We start from the raw sequence: 17,745 nt of genomic DNA on the forward strand, positions 1-17,745 counted from the left end.
GATTCTCCCTTTAATCAAGGTTTAATCCCTACCAATCTACAGTTCTTTCATCCTTTTAAGATTTTTCTGTATATTTTAGCCACTGCTACAATATCATCTCCTGAATTATTTACATTTTTAAAGATAGTTTTGTACTTACAAGTTTGCAGTAGAAAGAATATATTTAAAGATAGGTTTTGTACTTACAAGTTTGCAGTAGAAAGAATATATTTACTTGTTCCATGGAAGAGCTGTATCTTCTTCCTCTTGGTGTATTATACAGACTTGTCTTAGGTGCTTTGTATGAAGAAGAATTGCTATTCACTTTCCATTTTTTTCCACTGAGTTCAAAAATTTCCATTTAAGATACAATTTTAAAAAGTATTTTTGGGGCTGGGGTTGTATCTCAGTGGTAGAGTGCTTGCCTAGCACATGTGAGACTCTGGGTTCAATCCTCAGCACCACATAAAAATAAATAAATAAAATAAAAAGATTGTGTCCATCTACAACTAAAAAAAATTTTTTTTTTTTAAATAAAGTATTTTTGGTGCTGGTGGCTGTGGCTCTGGTAGAATACTTGCTCAGCTTATGTGAAAGCCTGAGTTTGATCTTCAGCAGTGCAAATAACAACAGAAAAAAAAACAAAAACAAATTTTTATTCACTCAATTTAAATTTATTGTTTAAATTACAAAGGTTTAATACTTTTATTTTTATTTTTTTATTTTGGATTGAACCAATACACTGAGTTGCATCCCCAGCCCTTTTAATTTTTTGAGACAGGGTCTTGCTAGGTTTTGGAGGCTGGCCTCAAACTTGCTACCCTCCTGCTTCAGCTTCCTGAGTACTTGGGGATTATGGGCATAAGCCACTAAGCTCAGTGATTAAGTATATTTTTAAAAATTCTCGTAGAAAACAAAATGCATGAATATACACAAGAAGGACTCAGTATCCAAGAAACATCCTAGGAATGCTTCTAGGGAATAAAAGTATGATCTCTGAAAACATATGTTCCAAATTAAATTTTTTTACATTATAAGAAATGTTTGTTAAGTTATTTTAATTCCTTTTTCTATATGTGAAGCACTTAATTAGGGAAAATGTTATAATGGAGAAAGTTATTAAGAAAATAAGATCAGAACTCTTGGGAAGTAAAACAGTTTTTGAGCATTTAAGAATTTTATGCAGAATTAGCAGAAAGGACTGGAGAGTATGGCTCAGTGGTAGAGTACTTGCATGCCCAAGGTACTTGGTCCAATCCACAGCACAAGGGGATGGGAGAATTAGCAGAAATACTTCTTGCCTGTTTAAAACAGTTCCAGACATAAGCTATCAATCTAAGCCTGTCAATCATCTGTGAAAGTGATTAATAAGATTCCCTTATATATTCTTTGCTGAACATTCATTTGTAACAAGTTAACTAATTAGAACAAACAAAAAAATGAAAAAGGAAAATATAAAAAAAAAAAAGAAGGTTCTTTCTTTTCTAAAGTGTAGCAGACACAAAAGGGCACACATTGTTTGATTCCACTTATATGAAATTCCAGAGTAGGAAACTCTATAGAGCCTGTAAGTAGGTAGCACTTTCCAGGATCTATGGAAAAAGCAGAGTTGAGACTATTGAAGGATAGGGGGTTTCTTGGTGGAATGATAAAAATGTTCTCAGATTAGAAAGTAGTGCTGGTTGCACAAGTCTGTGAATACACAAAAAATACCAAGTTGTATGCTTTAAAAGGCGATATTTGTGATACGTGAATTGTATCTCAGTAAAACTGTTATTTAAAAGAAAAAGTAGCCAGACCCAGTGGTACACAGCTGTAATCCCACCTACAAAGGAAGCTCAGGCAGGAGGACTGTGACTTCAAGGCCAGCCTGGGCAATATAGCAAGATCTGTCTCAAAATAAAAAGGGCTGGAGCCAGGCATGGTGGTGCACAGCTGTAATCCCAGCTACTTGAAAGGCAGAGGCAGAAGAATCACAAGTTTGAAGCCAGCTGTGGCAATTTGGTGAGACCTTGGCTCAAAATAAAAAATTCGGAAAAAAAAAAAAAAGGACTGGGGATGTAACTCAGTGGTAAAGAACCTCTGGGTTTGATCCCCAGTATCACCCCAAAAGCAAAACAAAACCAGTGGGGGGATTGGGAATAGGAATGTAGCTTAGTGGGAGAGCACTTGCCTACATGCGTGAGGAGCTGGGTTCCCTAGTACCACAAGGGAAAAAAAGTGCAGTGTGTCATTAAATGGATCACTTAAATGGATGCTGAAAAGTAAAATTACTCCAGAGGACTTTGTTAAGTTGGCTCCTCTGTAGTATTTGCAGTTATTTTTTAAATGAACTGTCAGAAAGCTGGAATTTGTAGAGTTGTTATGCTAGCCAGAAGAACATGACTTTCAGTTACACAAAGGTTAATCAAAGCTAAATATAATTCAGAATTCCTTAGAATAGCCAAGTTGAGCTTATTTCCATGTTTTTGTAGAAAGTTTTGCTTCATGAGTTATACTTTTAAGTACTCTTTGGTTGATAATAATCCTCCTCCTCCTCCTCTTCCTTCTCTCTCTTTCTCAGCAGTACTAGGGGTTGAATCCAGACTTTACACATGCTAGACAAATGCTCTACCACTGAGCCAGCCCTTTTTATTGTATTTTGAGACAGTTTTTGCTAAATTGCACAGGCTGTGTTCAAACTTGTGATCCTCCTGTGTCCTTCCTCAGTCTCCCAAGTAACTTGGATTACAGTCATGAACTATCATACCTGGCTTCTATCTCTCTTTTTTTTAATGCACTCTGTTCAGTTATTCTTACTGATGAATAATAAGATATTGCTGATTTGTGTACCTTGTGAATTTAAATGTTTGGATTAAAAATGAATGAAGCTTCTTAAAGTTTTACTCCTAAACAACTGAGTTTGGAAGTAAAGTAATAATTTATTAACTATAAAATGTTCATGAATTTTTGTTTTAATCAAATTTAGCATATTTTGATAATAGGGAAATCCCTTTTTTTTTTAGTTTCTCCTGTTGTATCAGTGTCTTCTGTGTTAACACTGTATTCTTAGCTTACAGAACACAGAGAAATACGGCACACCTACAACCTGGAGTCCTTTTGCCACTGCCCCTTTTATGAAGAAGCTATGCACTTAGTTGAAGAAGGAAAAATTTACTCCAGAGTACTGAGGTACCGCTCCAGTTTAGCTTATGTTTATGGAAAATATTAAGATGCTATTGCTGTGTCTCTGTGATATTTATTAAAACTATGTTTATGAGAATAAAGAAAAATATGTTTTTGGTCCAGGTAGAATAAAAATTCTTTTACATGTTCCGTCAGTATGGGGAAGATATGTATTTTAATTAAGGTCTTGAGGTTTAGTTTTTTTTTTTTTTTTATCTTAATTTTTTACAGACTGCGTTTTGATTCATTGTACACAAATGGGGTACATCATTTCATTTCTATGGTTGTACACAATGTAGATTTACACCATTTGTGTAATCATACATATACATAGGGTAATGATGTCTGTCTCATTCCACCATTTTTTATACCCCCCTCCCTCTCATTTGAGGTTTAGCTTTGTTTGAGTTCAGATTTGTAGTCAGCTTGGTCTTGAATGAAGTTTAACAGTGGTCTCCCCTGTTTATTACACAGAACTGAAATGTTGGAGTGCCTAGGAGACAGTGATTTTCTTGCCAAACTTCATTGTATTCGACAGGCTTTTCAGGTACTTTTCCAAACATTAAGTGACTTTACCTACCACTCATCTTCACCCTTGTGATATAAAGCCTATTAATGTATATTTTTCCTCCCTGCTACTTGGTTTCCATTTGTCATTGTCCTTCCCCATGGCTTCCCAGGTCCACTGCACTTTGTCAAATCAGTAATGTTATTTTGATGCTAAAGGTATCTAAAAATGACTCCTTAAGAGCTGGGCATAGTGGTGAATGCCTGCAGTCTCAACAGCTCAGGAAGCTGAGGCAGGAGTATCCCAGGTTTGAGGCCAGCATCAGCAACTTAGCAAGACTGTCTCAAAATAAAAAATAAAAAGGGATGGGGGTATAGCACAGTGGAAAAGCACCCCTGGGTTAAATCCCCAGTACCTAACCCCATATCCTGCCCCCCGCAAATAAAAGCTGAACCTGTAGCTCAATGAATCCTGAGTTCAATCCCCAATACTGCTAAAAAAAAAAAAAAAAAAAAGCAGGGGGAGAAGGGCTGTTTAAAAATTATCCTAGTTATTATCAATTGGTTTGTATTTTAGGGGTTTTAAAAGTCATTTCCTGAAAAGAAATAAGGTCATTTAATAATAAAGTATCTGCATTCTTATATTTTGGGGCTATGTAAAATTTATTTTAGACTTTTTAATTATAGTGAACAAAATCTAAATTCAGATTTATTCCCCTTTAATCTTTTTTTGTTCATAGGTTTCAAGAGCTCCTTTTTTAAAAATATATTTATTAGTTGTTGATGAACCTTTATTTATTTATTTGTATATAGTGCTGAGAATTGAACCCAGTGCCTCACACGTTAGGCAAGTGCTCTACCACTGAGCCACAATCCCAGCCTTGAAAGAGCTCTTTTTATTTTAGTAAATTTTGGACTTTCTCAGTGGTTTACCTATTGTCAGCACCACATGCAGTGTATTAGCTGTATTAAGGTTATTTTTGTGTGGATGTGCTATGAAGTTGGATGTCCAATCAAATTCATTATAGCTCTCTTTTTACTTTGTTTGGGATGGATATTTTTTTCAGGTGATTCTTTCAGAAACAGCCAACAGGATATTCCTTGCAGAGAGTGGAAGGAAAATTTTATCAGCTTTAATTGTAAAAGCACGAAAGGTAAACTTGTTTTGTTAGCAAGTTTTTTTTTTATTATTTCTGCTTAACTGAAGATTAAAGTACATTAATTTTTTAATGGTTGAAAAGTTTTTGTAGATAGTTGCAAAGGTTCACATATTAAAAATAGTCTAAGCAAGGCTGTGCATGGTGGCCCAAGCCTATAATCCCAGCAACTGGGGAAACTGAGGCAGGAGGATCACAAGTTCAAGAACAGCCTGGGCAACTTAGTGAGACCCTGCCTCAAAAAAAGGACTGGGGCCCGGCATGGTAGCACACACCTGTATCCTAGTGGCTCAGGAGGCTGGGATAGGAAAATCTCAAGTTCAAAGCCCTTAGCAGCTTAGTGAGGCTCTAAGCAACATAGTGAGACCCTGTCTCAAAATAAAAAATAATATGCCTGGGGATGTGGCTCAGTGATTAAGTGCACCTCAGTTCAATCACTGGTACCAGAAAAAAAAAAAAAAAAAAAAAAAAAGGACTGGGGGGATGTAGCTCAGTGGCAGAGCACCCCTAGGTTAAAGCCCCAGTCCCAGTACCACAAAATTATCATTATCATCATCATCATCATCATCTAAACTGGACATGGTGGCTCATGCCTGTAATCCCAGCTTCATGAGAGGCTGAGGCAGGAAGACCACAAGTTTGAGGTCAGCTGGGCAACTTAGTGAGACCCTGTCTTAATGAGACCTGTCTCAAAATAAAAAGGACTGTGAAAGTAGCTCAGTGATAGAACACTTACCTAGGATGCTTGAGGACTCAGGTTCAATCCCTAGCACCCCACAATAATAGTTATCATCATCATCATCATCATCATCATCATCATCATCATCATCCAAAGAACATTGATTTCTACTTGGGTTGTTTTATTTATTTATTTATTTACTTACTTACTTATTTATTTTGAGGAGGGTACCAGGGATTGAACTCAGGGGCACTCAACCACTGAGCCACATCCCCAGTCCTATTTTGCATTTTATTCAGAAACAGGGTCTCACTGAGTTGCTCAGCACCTCACTTTTGCTGAGGCCAGCTTTGAACTTGTGATCCTCCTGCCTCAACCTCCCAGGTAGCTAGGATTATAGTTGTGCACCACTGCACCTGGCTTGGGTTATTATTTATATAATGTTCATACCTTTTTGACGAAGTTGTTTCTCATGAATTGTTCTCAATTTGCCGTAAAGTCTGTGATTGTTATGGTAAGATCATCATTAGATTACTACTATAACCACCACTGTTATTATCACTAATACCTCCTCTTTTACCTTCTTTAATCCAGTTCAGGAAGAGGGTTAAAGGAAGGATATTCAGAAATCTGAAATACAAATAGAGATGCCTCTCACTCATCTTCATGAAACTGAATAAAGTAGAAACAAGGACAAGAACTTCATTCAGACTATAAGGAACCACTTTATTTTATGCAAAGTGTGTCCAGATGATGAGAAAAATGAAATAAAACAGGCCTTCCTTGAATCATTTACACATACTTGGTTTTCAGATCCAATTCCTTTTGACCTCAATTCCCTCATTTATATAATAGAATTATATTTAAATAAATGATAAATGGGAAAGCATCTTAAAATATAAAATACTAATTAAATATAAGTTGATATTAACTACTTACAATCCCCCGTGTAAATTTTATGTTCCTTTCTTGGCAGATATTTTCCCATAGCAGATAAAACCAGGGATTTGAACTAGAGTTCTTCCAAAAAGAAAGGGAACTACAAAAGCATCTCACAGTGGCTGCTACAGCATATTTTCATCTTAAAGACTGACCTGAAGAGGCATACATATTCTAGTAATTAACAGTTTGATTTGACCTTTTTCTCCCATTCACATTCTCGGCTTCTGTAAAATATTAGAAAAACAAAATAAGAAATGAAATAAATATGCATACCTTCAAAATTTATTTTAATTCAGTTCCTAAAATAATTAAGATTCAGCAAATTTACTTGAAAAATAATTTATTTACTTTGTAGGTTTTAGTTTAGGATTAAAATGTGTTTTTATCTGCAGAATCCAAAGAAGTTCGAAGATGTTTTTGATGAAATGATCTATTTTTTAGAGCAAACTGATCACTGGGCTAGTACTGAAATGGAACTTGCTGCCAGAGGGGTAAATTCAGAATTTTTGTAATTTTTAAATTTTCCTTTATTATTTGTGCATGTTTATATGAGTTGAGGCCATCATTTCATTGTTAAATGACAGTAAAAACAATTATGTGGTGGTAGGGAGTGTTCCGACAGTCATAAACAATAGAAACTGTACTCTTTTATACTTGGCCTAATTGTGGTAAATAGTTGGTTTTTAAAAACCTTCCTTTCCTCTGTTCACCCCTTTTTCCCTCCTCCCTTCTTTCTTTCCTCCCTTCCTTCCATCAAAAAGTCAACTGACAGACTCCAGCTATGCAGTAATGGTGTCCTATGCAAGTATAGTTTCATATGGGACTGTAGTCTGCTCAGTGGAGCTGGGGATTGATTACAGGAATTGAACAAATAAATTTATTGAGAAGAAGCAGAGAGGCAGATTCTTACTGTTGGAGAAGGAAGATATAAAAAGTTAGGATTGGAATTAGAACTATCAGTGTGAATTTATAGATTCTAATATATGTCAACATGGAAATATAGATATAAAAATTTGCTTGTACATAAATAATACTTCCTAGCTCTGTCCACTGAGAGGATCTGGGAGCAAAAACATTACAAAAAAAAAAAAAATGATTCCCAGCACACAGCACACCAATCTTGCCTACTAACGACCACACTCCACTAAAAAGAAACTAGGATTCCTTGAAAAAATGACTGATTTCAGTGTTGAGGTAGAAAGAGTACATGATAAGCCTGGAGCATCATCTTGTAGTAGCTTAAAGAATGAATTTAAAAGGCACCAAAAGGGATTCTAAGCAGAAAAAACAGTAGGTATGTATCATAGAGGCATAATTTTTCCTCCTGTAGTAGGAAAATTTGATGAGTGGAATCAGCATCCATTCTGTTGTACAGGCCTGAAACCTCAGTCTCTTCCTTTACCCTTTCTTGGTCCTCTCCCACTTTTTCATATTCATCTCTATGTTTTATAAATTTTATCTCCTAAATATATTTTAATTTTTTCAACATTTCTTTATTTCTTCACCTCTCTCTTAACCGAAGTATCTGTTGCCTTTCCTCTGATCCATCTCAATATCTTTGTGTTCCCTGATTCCCTGCTTGGTCCCCCTTTCCCTTCTCTATTCCGCTGTCTACACTGTTACCAAAATGATCTTTAAAGTACAATTGGAGTTGAGTGTTGTAGAGCACACCCATATTTCCAATGACTTGGGAGGCTGAAGCAGGAGGATCACAAATTCAAAGCCAGCCTTAGCAAGGCCCTAAGCCACTTAGTGAAACCCTACCTCAAAATAAAAAAATAAAAAGTGGTGGGGAGGTGGCTTAGTAGTTAAGCACCCCTATGCTCAATCTGGGTACAGAAAAAAAATCAATCATTTGTCTTTCTTCTGTCATCCTCAACCCCATCCTGCACCCCAAAATACTATGAGAGTAAAATGGAACTTCATTCACATGAACCATAAATCCCTGAAGGATCCCGCCCTTCATTCTTGGGTCTCGCCTCTCTCCCCTATGATTTCTCTTGTAGAGAGCTACGGCATACTACTTTGAATTATTTCTTTCAATTCAACACCATTTTGTTCCTTCTTAAAGTCTTTGGTAAGGATTTTTTTCTGCCTGGGAAGCCTCATTCCCTAAAAAAAGCTCTCTCTGGCATCCAGCTTAAAATCAAAATCTCCATTTTTTATTCTCATGTACTTTCTCATTTATTGTTCTTATCAGAGTTTGGTTTTGGATGTTTTGGGATTATTTTGTTGCTGTTTTCCCCACTAAACAAAAGGCATCAGTTTGCTTACCGTAGAAATCTAAGAATTTAGTCTGGCATGTGTTATATAACAATCTGTATGAATGAGTGATAATGCAAGAGGTTCATGATCTGGTGGGGAAGACAGATAGCTATACTAATAACAAACAAAGCAGAATGAATATTGTGGATGATAATAGAAGCATGAAGAGGACTCCTAAAATAAAGAGTAATGGGAAATTAATCTAGGAAGTAGCAGCTACCATGTGAATTGTAATTTCTGTTGGTGAGTTTTCATATTTAACCCTTCTCTTCCTCTCTATCAGAAATATAATCAGATTCAACTAAAAAAATTACTGCTGTTATAAAGTATGAAGCGTTGACTCAGACTTTATTTCATCTCTCTGTAACAATAATTTGTGTTTTAACTCCCAATTTAACATAGGTGAAAAATTTAAATTTTTATGATGTTGTTCTGGATTTTATATTAATGGATTCCTTTGAAGACCTAGAAAACCCACCAACATCCATACAGAATGTAGTAAATAATCGTTGGCTGAACTCTTCCTTCAAAGAAACTGTAAGTGATGATTTACCTTTCTTAGCTATTTAAATTTTATTAAAAAATGATCAGACTGGGGACGTCAATAATATTTACATGTACATCTGACCGTGGAATAACTAGTGTGGACACTGAGCTCATTCTTTGATAGTGGGATCAGATATGCATATTTCACACCTTCAGATGAAATCCTCCCTTTGACCCTTTCACCTGTCCCAGCCTTGATCTGGAGAATGGAATATTTCTTCAGGTTTCTGTAAAGAAACTCAGACTTCAGATAGTTCAGGCCTAACAAAAAAATCATCTGTAATGGAAATGGCTAAATGACTAGACTGAAAAATTATAGTTATAGTTTTTAAAAAGTGACAGTGTATCTTTATAAGAGGAAAATAGAGATACCATGTTCCTAAATATTATTAAAAGTTAGGAGAATCTGGGTATGGTGGCACAAGCCTATAATTCCAGCAACTCAAGAGGCAGTGGCAGGAGGAGCCCATTGAAACCAGCCTCAGTACCTTAACGAGACCTTGTCTGAAAATAAAAAGGCCTGGGGATATAGTTTAATGGTAAAGTGCCCAAGTTCAATCCCTAGTACAAGGTAAAGGGTGTGGGGAAGAGAGGTAGAAAAACAAAGAAAATTATGAGAAAAAATAGGCAACTGCAAAAATAAAATAAGCTTAAGCTATATTTTATACTCTGTTTTCAGTTTCTCTTGTTAATTATATTCAATTCTCTGACATTGGTTTGTGTGTGTGTGTGTGTGTGTATGTGTGTGTGTGTGTCTTTTGGTACCAGGGATTGAACTCAAGGGCACTTGACCACTGAGCCACATCCCGAGCCCTATTTTGTATTTTATTTAGAGACAGGGTCTCACTGAGTTGCTTAGTGTCTCACCGTTGCTGAGGCTGGCTTTGAACTAGAGATCCTCCTGCCTCAGCCTCCTGAGCCACTGGAATTACAGGCGAGCACCACCATGCCTGGCTTGACATTGGTTTTTGATGGACTTTAAATGTACAACTAGCAGAAGTTAGTTCCTTTTGGCAGTTTCACAATTACTTTGAAATTTCCTCATTATTCATTTTTGTGTTAGGGATTGAGCCCAGGGCTTTGTGCGTGCTATACAGTGTGCTGTCCCACTTAGCCACATCCCTAACCTTCATATTAAGTTTTAAAGTATTTTTATTTTTTAAAGTATTTTCAATAAATCTACCTTATCCTGATTTAAATTTTTTAATCATAAGAAATATGTGTTCTTCATTTCTGGAATTTGTTTGATAAGGTAACCTTCATTAAAGTTGGGTCATGCAAGTGTAGGGTCAGAATTCTTCAGAATATGCTTTATTTTATTTTACTTTTTTGTTCTATCATGGTTGTAATTTCATACTTCTTAAATAAAAATGTTTACCCACAAATATTTCCTTTTTTTGGAGGAGAATGGTACATTTTCACTCATGGAACATTTATTTGTGTATGTGCATCTGTATACATATAGTTCTACTTTTTTTCCCTCCAAATATAAGAACTCTTAAGAACTGAATTATAATTGCCACACTTCTTGTTACCAGAGTTAAACCTTTTTTCTTTAGTGGTTTTATGTTTAATTTTTAAATTTGTAAAAATGAGGTATCTTTTTATTAATGTTTATAAGCAAATTAAGGAGCCTGTACTAAATAAGAACTTATATTTGGAGCATTTTAGTCCCTTAAACTTTTAATTATAATAAAAATCATCCATCTAAAAGGAAATGCTGATATAACTGTAAATTTAATCTTGCCTTCCTCTTCTGCATGTATTTAGGCAGTGGCTTCAAGTTGTTGGTCAGTGCTGAAACAGAAAAGGGAACAAATGAAGGTAAGACTCATTATGTCCTGGAATCCTGTCTCAGTGCATTTTCTGTTTTCCTAAAACAGAATACCTGAGACTCACTAATTTGTAAGAAAGGAGGTTTATTCAGCTCATGGTTCTGAAATGGCAAGTCCGAGATTCACCAGCTACACTGGTGTGCTGCTTCAACTCAGGATGGAAGGCAGGACAAGCAGGCCCATGGGGAAGGGGCAAAATACCAGGGACAGCCTTACTTTATAATAGTCTGTTCTCATGGTAATTGATGCAGTCTGACTGAGGAGAGAACCTGCTGACTTACTTGAGAAAGGCACTAATCCATCACATGGGCAGCATTCCCATGACCCATACACCTCCCGCTAGGCCCTACCTCCCAGCCCTGCTGCATTAAGAACCAAACCTCAACATGATTTTGGTGGGGACAAACCATGGCAACTATTTTTTGAAATAATTTGAGGATCCTATCAATAAAATATCTCAGTCAGTTCACATAATAATAATAGGGACTGTCCCTTAAGCTTGATGAGTCACTTATTGGTACTGGGTGCTTTTTTTGAATGCTTTCTCCCTTTTCCTTAATTTTCTGTATAATTTAGTATAGCAAGTACTGAGGCATATATGGAATTTCAACTAAAGTTCTGATAGAGCTTTTAGATTTTTTTTCACTTAATGATACTATTTTTAAAAAGTATTTAATATTGTGGCCTCTCCATATAATCCAACTGAGAAATGATGATTTGATTTTAATAGCTGCTTTATTCCGTTCAGAGCACCTACCCAAAAAGTCTCTAAGTTTATAACCTATTTCATCCACTGCATATTGCTCTCATCATAGACTACTAGTGGCTAAAGGCATAAACTCTGAAGTGAGAGTTCAAATGCTACTTATTAGCTATGTGACCTTGGGCAAGTTGCTTAACCTCTCTGTGCCTCAGTTTCCTTGTTTCTAAAAAAGAGGATAATAATAGTACCTACCTCATAGAATTGTCTTGTTTTGTTTTTTTGAGACAGAGTCTTACTGTGTTGCTATGATTGACTTCCAACTTGGTGATCCTCCTGCCTCAACCTCCCAAGTAGCTGGGATCAAAGAAGTGTGCCACCACACCCAGTTCCTCATAGGATTTGTTGAATATACAATGTAAAGTGCTTAGAATAGTGCTTAGCATAGTGCGTTATACAAATATTGCCTATTACTATGTTATTTGCTCAAGGACCTGTAATATTTTATCAAATCCATATTTTTTAATTCAATATTTATTAACTTTGAGTAATGCTAAGCACATAGTCCTCACAATATTGTCAGTACATGCCATTAGAAATAATTTTAGTTGGGGCTGGAGTTGTAGCTCATGTGCAAGGCCCTGAATTCAATCCCTAGTACCACAAGAAAGAAAGAATTCCAGAGACCTTATATTTGAATAATTTTTATTTCAAATTATTCCACAAACCCTGTATTTTAAACAAGTTCTGCACTAGTCCATTTGTCAGCTTTTGTGTTATTGAGATCAAAGTACCCAACAAGAACAACTTACAGAAGGGAAAGTTTATTTCGAGCTCACGATTTCAGAGGTCTCGGTTCACTGATGGCCAACTCCATTGTTTTGGGCCCAAGGTGAGGCAGCACATCATGGGGGAAAGACCCAGTGGAGGAAAGTTGCTCAACTCAAGGTGGGATTAGGAAGGGTGGGGTACAGACCCCACAGGGAACATGCACCCTTTCAGGGCACACCCCCATATGTGTACTTTCTCCAGCCATGCCCCACCTGCCTACAGTTACCACCTCATTAGTCCATTCAAACTAGGGTGGACTGATTAGGTTACAACTCTCACAGTCTAGTCATTTCACTTCTGAACATTCTTATAATAACACAGGAACTATTGGAGGAATGCCTTACATCCAAATCATAACAAGTTTCCTAAATGATTATTATAAATTCTTTTTTTAAGTATTCATTTATTTATTTATTTTAGAATTTTTTTAGTTGTAGGTGGACATATTTATTTATTTATTTATTTATTTATTTTTGTGTGTGTGTGTGTTGCTGAGGATCGAACCCAGTGCCTCACATGTGCTAGGCAAGCGAGTCATAACCCCAGCTTCCATTATTATAAATTCAAATGTTTGAAATCCACTGGTTTAGGACTATAAAACAGATTTTTGTAGACATGGGTGTGATTCTCATACTAGCTATCATGATCATAGCAAATACCAACCTTTAGTTGAACTTCAGTTTTCCCATTTGCAAAGTGGAATTAATGCCTACTTTGTAAGACTGCTATAAGGATAAAATGAAGTAATACCATACAATATAACACACTTCATTTAAACATAAAGTTAAAAGTAATTTTAAAAGATTTTAGTAAGCAGTAGTTTCCATACTATGATAGTAATAGCATTATTACGAATATGTCAGTTTTCTAACTCACACTTGATAGGCAAGTACTCAACCACTGCACTATTATCACCAGTCCTGTTTCCTGCTCCTTAGAATAAATATTATGGTTCAGTCTGGTCTTCTTTCAATATCCACAGATATCTATAAGTCTCACCTTTGGAAGAACTGTTTTCTACATGTGGAATGTAAAACTTCCCTCTATACTTAAATAAATCTAATCCACTATTGACCTTAGCTCCCAGTATTCCTTGCCAAAGTGTGTTTTTCTATTTGAGCCCATACTAATTTCTCACTTCTCTGAACTCCTAATACACTTAAGAATCTGTATGAGATTTAGAATTTTAATTATATAGAACATCTCTTAGATTAGAATAAATTCAGTACATGCCTGATAACTTCTCAGCCTTCACCACTAGCTAGCTGGTGTGTTGTAACTGGTTGTTTAACATCCCAAATATCACTTTTCACATACTTAAAATGATGGTAACAGGATCTTCTTTTCCAAGACTGTTTTAGCAAACTAAATAGAACATAGCATACTATCCAGAATACAATGGGTACTCTATTAAATGATAACTGCTGCTATCATATATTTTTTAAACTGAGGTTTAAAAGATTGTCCTGGAGACTATAAAATAAAAAATAAAAAATAACCCCTCCAAAAGACAGAATCTTAAGGCATAATTATCCCAGTCAGTGCTTTATGACAAATCCCATAGGATGTTATTTAACAAAGGACATTCAGAAAGTTATTAATAGTTTCCAAAAATATAAGCATATGTTCATTAGAAGAGGCAATTATACAATTAAAATTTTGATATTGGATTTCTTAACTAAAGGCTGGGTTTCTAGTAAAAATAACTTAATCATTTAATCTCATTTTAATCTTTTTCAGTTAATACCATTAAGTGATTTAGTAAGGCTTTTAAAATAGCAAAAACCTTGGTACTCACAATACTTCTAAAAATTCTATGGCTAAAGAACTGTAACATTCTTGTTATTGCTTATTTACAACACAGCCCAATTACTTTTTATTTTAAGATTATTTTTTATTTGTTGTAGATGGACACAATTTTTTTTTGTTGTAGATGGACACAATACCTTTATTTTATTTATTTTCATGTGGTGCTGAGGATGAACCCAGTGCCTCACACATGCTAAGTATGCACTCTACCACTGAGCCACAACCCCAGCCCCATGATTGCTTTATTTTAATGAAGTACAGATTGAACATTCCTAATTTGAAATTATAAAATTCAAAATGCTTTCAAATCGAAACTTTCTTGAGAGCTGACGTGATGGTACAAGTAGAAAATATCACGCCGTATTTCATGTGACAGGTTGCAGGCACATTGAAAGTACACCAAAAGATTGTATAAACTTACCTTGAGGCTGTGTTTATAAGGTGTATATGAAGTACAAGTGAATTTCATGCAGAAACTTCCATCCTATCCCCAAGATATCTCATTATGTATATTCACATATTCCAAAATTCAGCCAGGTGTGGTGGTGCAAGCCTGTTATCCCAGCTGCTCAGGAGGAGGAGACAGGAGGATCACAAGTTCAAGGCCAGCCTTTGCAACTTAGCTGGATCCTCTCACAAAAATAAAAAGGGCTAGGGATGTAGCTCAGTGATAAAGCATCCCCTGGAATTCAATCCCCAGTTCTAAAAAATAGAGAAGAGGTGGGTGTGGACAGAAAGAGAGAAAAACCACTTTTCTCATCATTTCTGGAGTCCTATTGACTAGGATATGAAATCTACATAAAAATATTCCTTGACTCTAAAAGTTACTTCTAGGTTTATTAACTTTTTAATTGACTGGCTCGTGATTGATTCTTGACTTGCCCTCAAAAAGAGCTGATCATGTAATGGATAACAATTTCAGTTTCTCTGCTAGAGAAAGCAAGTACAAGAAGACAAAATAACTTGATTCTTTTTTTTTACTTCCCAACAGATCCCAAATGGATTTTTTGCCCATTTTTATGCCATTTGTGAGCACATAAGCCCTGTCCTAGCCTGGGGCTTTTTGGGTCCTAGAAATTCTCTCTATGATTTATGTTGCTTCTTTAAGGTATGTTCAGTCATTCGGTCATTGCTTTTTTACTGAATCCAAAAGTGAATAAGGTTTTATTCTGTTTTGGTTTTGCTTGTGAAAGAAAAAAACATTATTTAAATGTAAAGTTATACATGTTGCCTAAATTCAGGGTTTAAATACCAATTTAAATTAGTGACATTTTATAATAACGCTGTTATTAAAATGGACCAAGGCTTTATAGATTTGGTGCCTTAGTGTAGAATAGGTTGAACAAGTTCATTCACCTTATCAGTTCTTTCTGTTATGGTCTTTCATGGTGTTACCATGTTGTAATGGAATTGATATACAGTTTGTTCTTCATGCCTACATATTTGAAATTTATAAGTAAGCAATATTTTTAGTGCAGTAAATTCTTTTTTTCCCACTTTTTAAAAATTGGTGCATTATAGTTGTACACACTGATGGGATTTGATGTTCCATATTCATATATGCACACAGTACACAACATAACAATACAGTTTGTCCAATATAATTTTTCCCTAGTATTTTCCCACTCCTAGTGCAGTAAGTTCTGATTGAATGATAAAATCCAAGTTGTGAGAAATAACATGGGCGTTTAAAGTTGTATTCTAATGTCAGAAGTTTATGTTTGCCAAAACACATGGTGAAGTTCATTGCAGAATTATCTAGCTGGCAAAGTTCCAAAGAGAAGTCTCTCTATTCAATAGGGTTGAGGCTGAGTTTCAAGGAGCAAATAAAAGTAAACATAATTGAATATGAATTTGAAAGTTCAGTTGTTTTAAAGTTTGGATGTTTCATTATATTCATTTTTTAAATTAAGAATTATTATGGGGCTGAGGTCGTGGCTCAGTGGTAAAGTGCTTGCCTGGCACATGTGAGGCGTTGGGTTTGAGTCTCAGCACCACATATAAATAAATGAGTAAAAGTAAAAGTCCATCAACAACTAAAAATACATACAAAATTTTTTTAAAAGAAGAATTACTATGTTGGGGGCTGAGGTTGTGGCTCAGTGATAGAGCACTTGCCTTACATGTATGAGGTACTGGGTTCGATTCTCAGCACCACATATACCTAAATGAATAAAACAAAGGTCTATCAACATCTAAAAATTTTTTTTAAAAAAAGAGGTACTATGTTTATATGCTGTTGATTCAACATTTGTATAAATAATTTAGAAAATGTTTATTTTACTGTCATTTAGAACTCATTAATGTTTGACTAGGTTACTTAATCTTCTAAATGTAAGATATGAGTTTTAATGGAAAAAATTTGAGCTGGGAATTAAATCTGTCATTAATGAGCAGTCTGACTTGGGGAAAATAATCCTTTCATCTGTAAAATGAGGCTGATTGCTAATTACCTCTGCAGATGTAAAATCTAGTGAACCTATATGTCTTCTTAGTACTTAATATTTGATTTCTAGGGGATAGAAATTAAATATCCCTGCTTATTATTCTTTGGAATTACTTTCTTTCCATCATGAAATTACAATTGAAATTTACTACTTATAGTACATTTAATAGTTAGTATACTATTAAGTATATTAATAATAGTGGTATAAGAATAGTATAATATACTTAATGATAGCATACTATTAATTTTAATATACTAATAGTAGTATACTATTAAGTATATTATTAAAAGAGTAGTATACTACTCATTTAAGTGTACTTATGTAAATGAGTGTCAGGGGTTAGGGATAGGGATTTAACTCTGTGACAGAGTGCTTGCCTAGCATGCTGAAGGCCCTCAGTTTGGTCCTCAACCCTGGGAATGGTAAAAATGAGTTTCAGAATAAGTATCAACTTACTGAGGTGAAATATTCTTCTAGGTCTTTCTCTGATTTGAGGTCTGAACTTATTTTTATTTTTTGTATCTTAAGGGTTTTTGTGCAGAAGAATGCATGTTTAATAATTAGTTATGATTATTAAAAATAGTTTATTCTCCTATCTTAAAGCAGTAGCAGTGCTCAGAGGAAACAATGAAGGGAAAGGATAATAAATAGCACCTCACATTTATACATACTTTGGGGTTTACAGGCACTTCTCTTAGATTTTTTTTTAAATCATTGTATCAGCTGTGGGTAGTAAATTGGACAGGTGGCATTACCTTGTATTTAACTATCAAAAAAAAATGGGACCCAATAAAAGGTTATATCACTTGTTCAAGGTCCCTTTTCCAAGGAGATATGAAATCATCCCTGGAATTCAGGTGTGTTGTGACTGGAATTCAGGTGT

General features: G+C 35.2%; 1 protein-coding gene across 1 annotated transcript in view; it reads left to right on the forward strand.

Moving 5' to 3' along the window:
* MIGA1 (mitoguardin 1) overlaps positions 1-17,745 on the forward strand; it is a 76,939-nt gene that overhangs the window by 57,909 nt on the left and 1,285 nt on the right. The window contains 7 exon segments of the mRNA XM_079138087.1: positions 3,032-3,150; positions 3,619-3,691; positions 4,719-4,805; positions 6,822-6,920; positions 9,097-9,231; positions 11,011-11,064; positions 15,407-15,523. Coding sequence (XP_078994213.1) covers positions 3,032-3,150; positions 3,619-3,691; positions 4,719-4,805; positions 6,822-6,920; positions 9,097-9,231; positions 11,011-11,064; positions 15,407-15,523 — 684 coding nt within the window.

This window comes from Sciurus vulgaris (genome assembly GCF_902686455.1).
Source record: "Sciurus vulgaris genome assembly, chromosome: 1".
Lineage (NCBI taxonomy): Eukaryota > Metazoa > Chordata > Mammalia > Rodentia > Sciuridae > Sciurus > Sciurus vulgaris.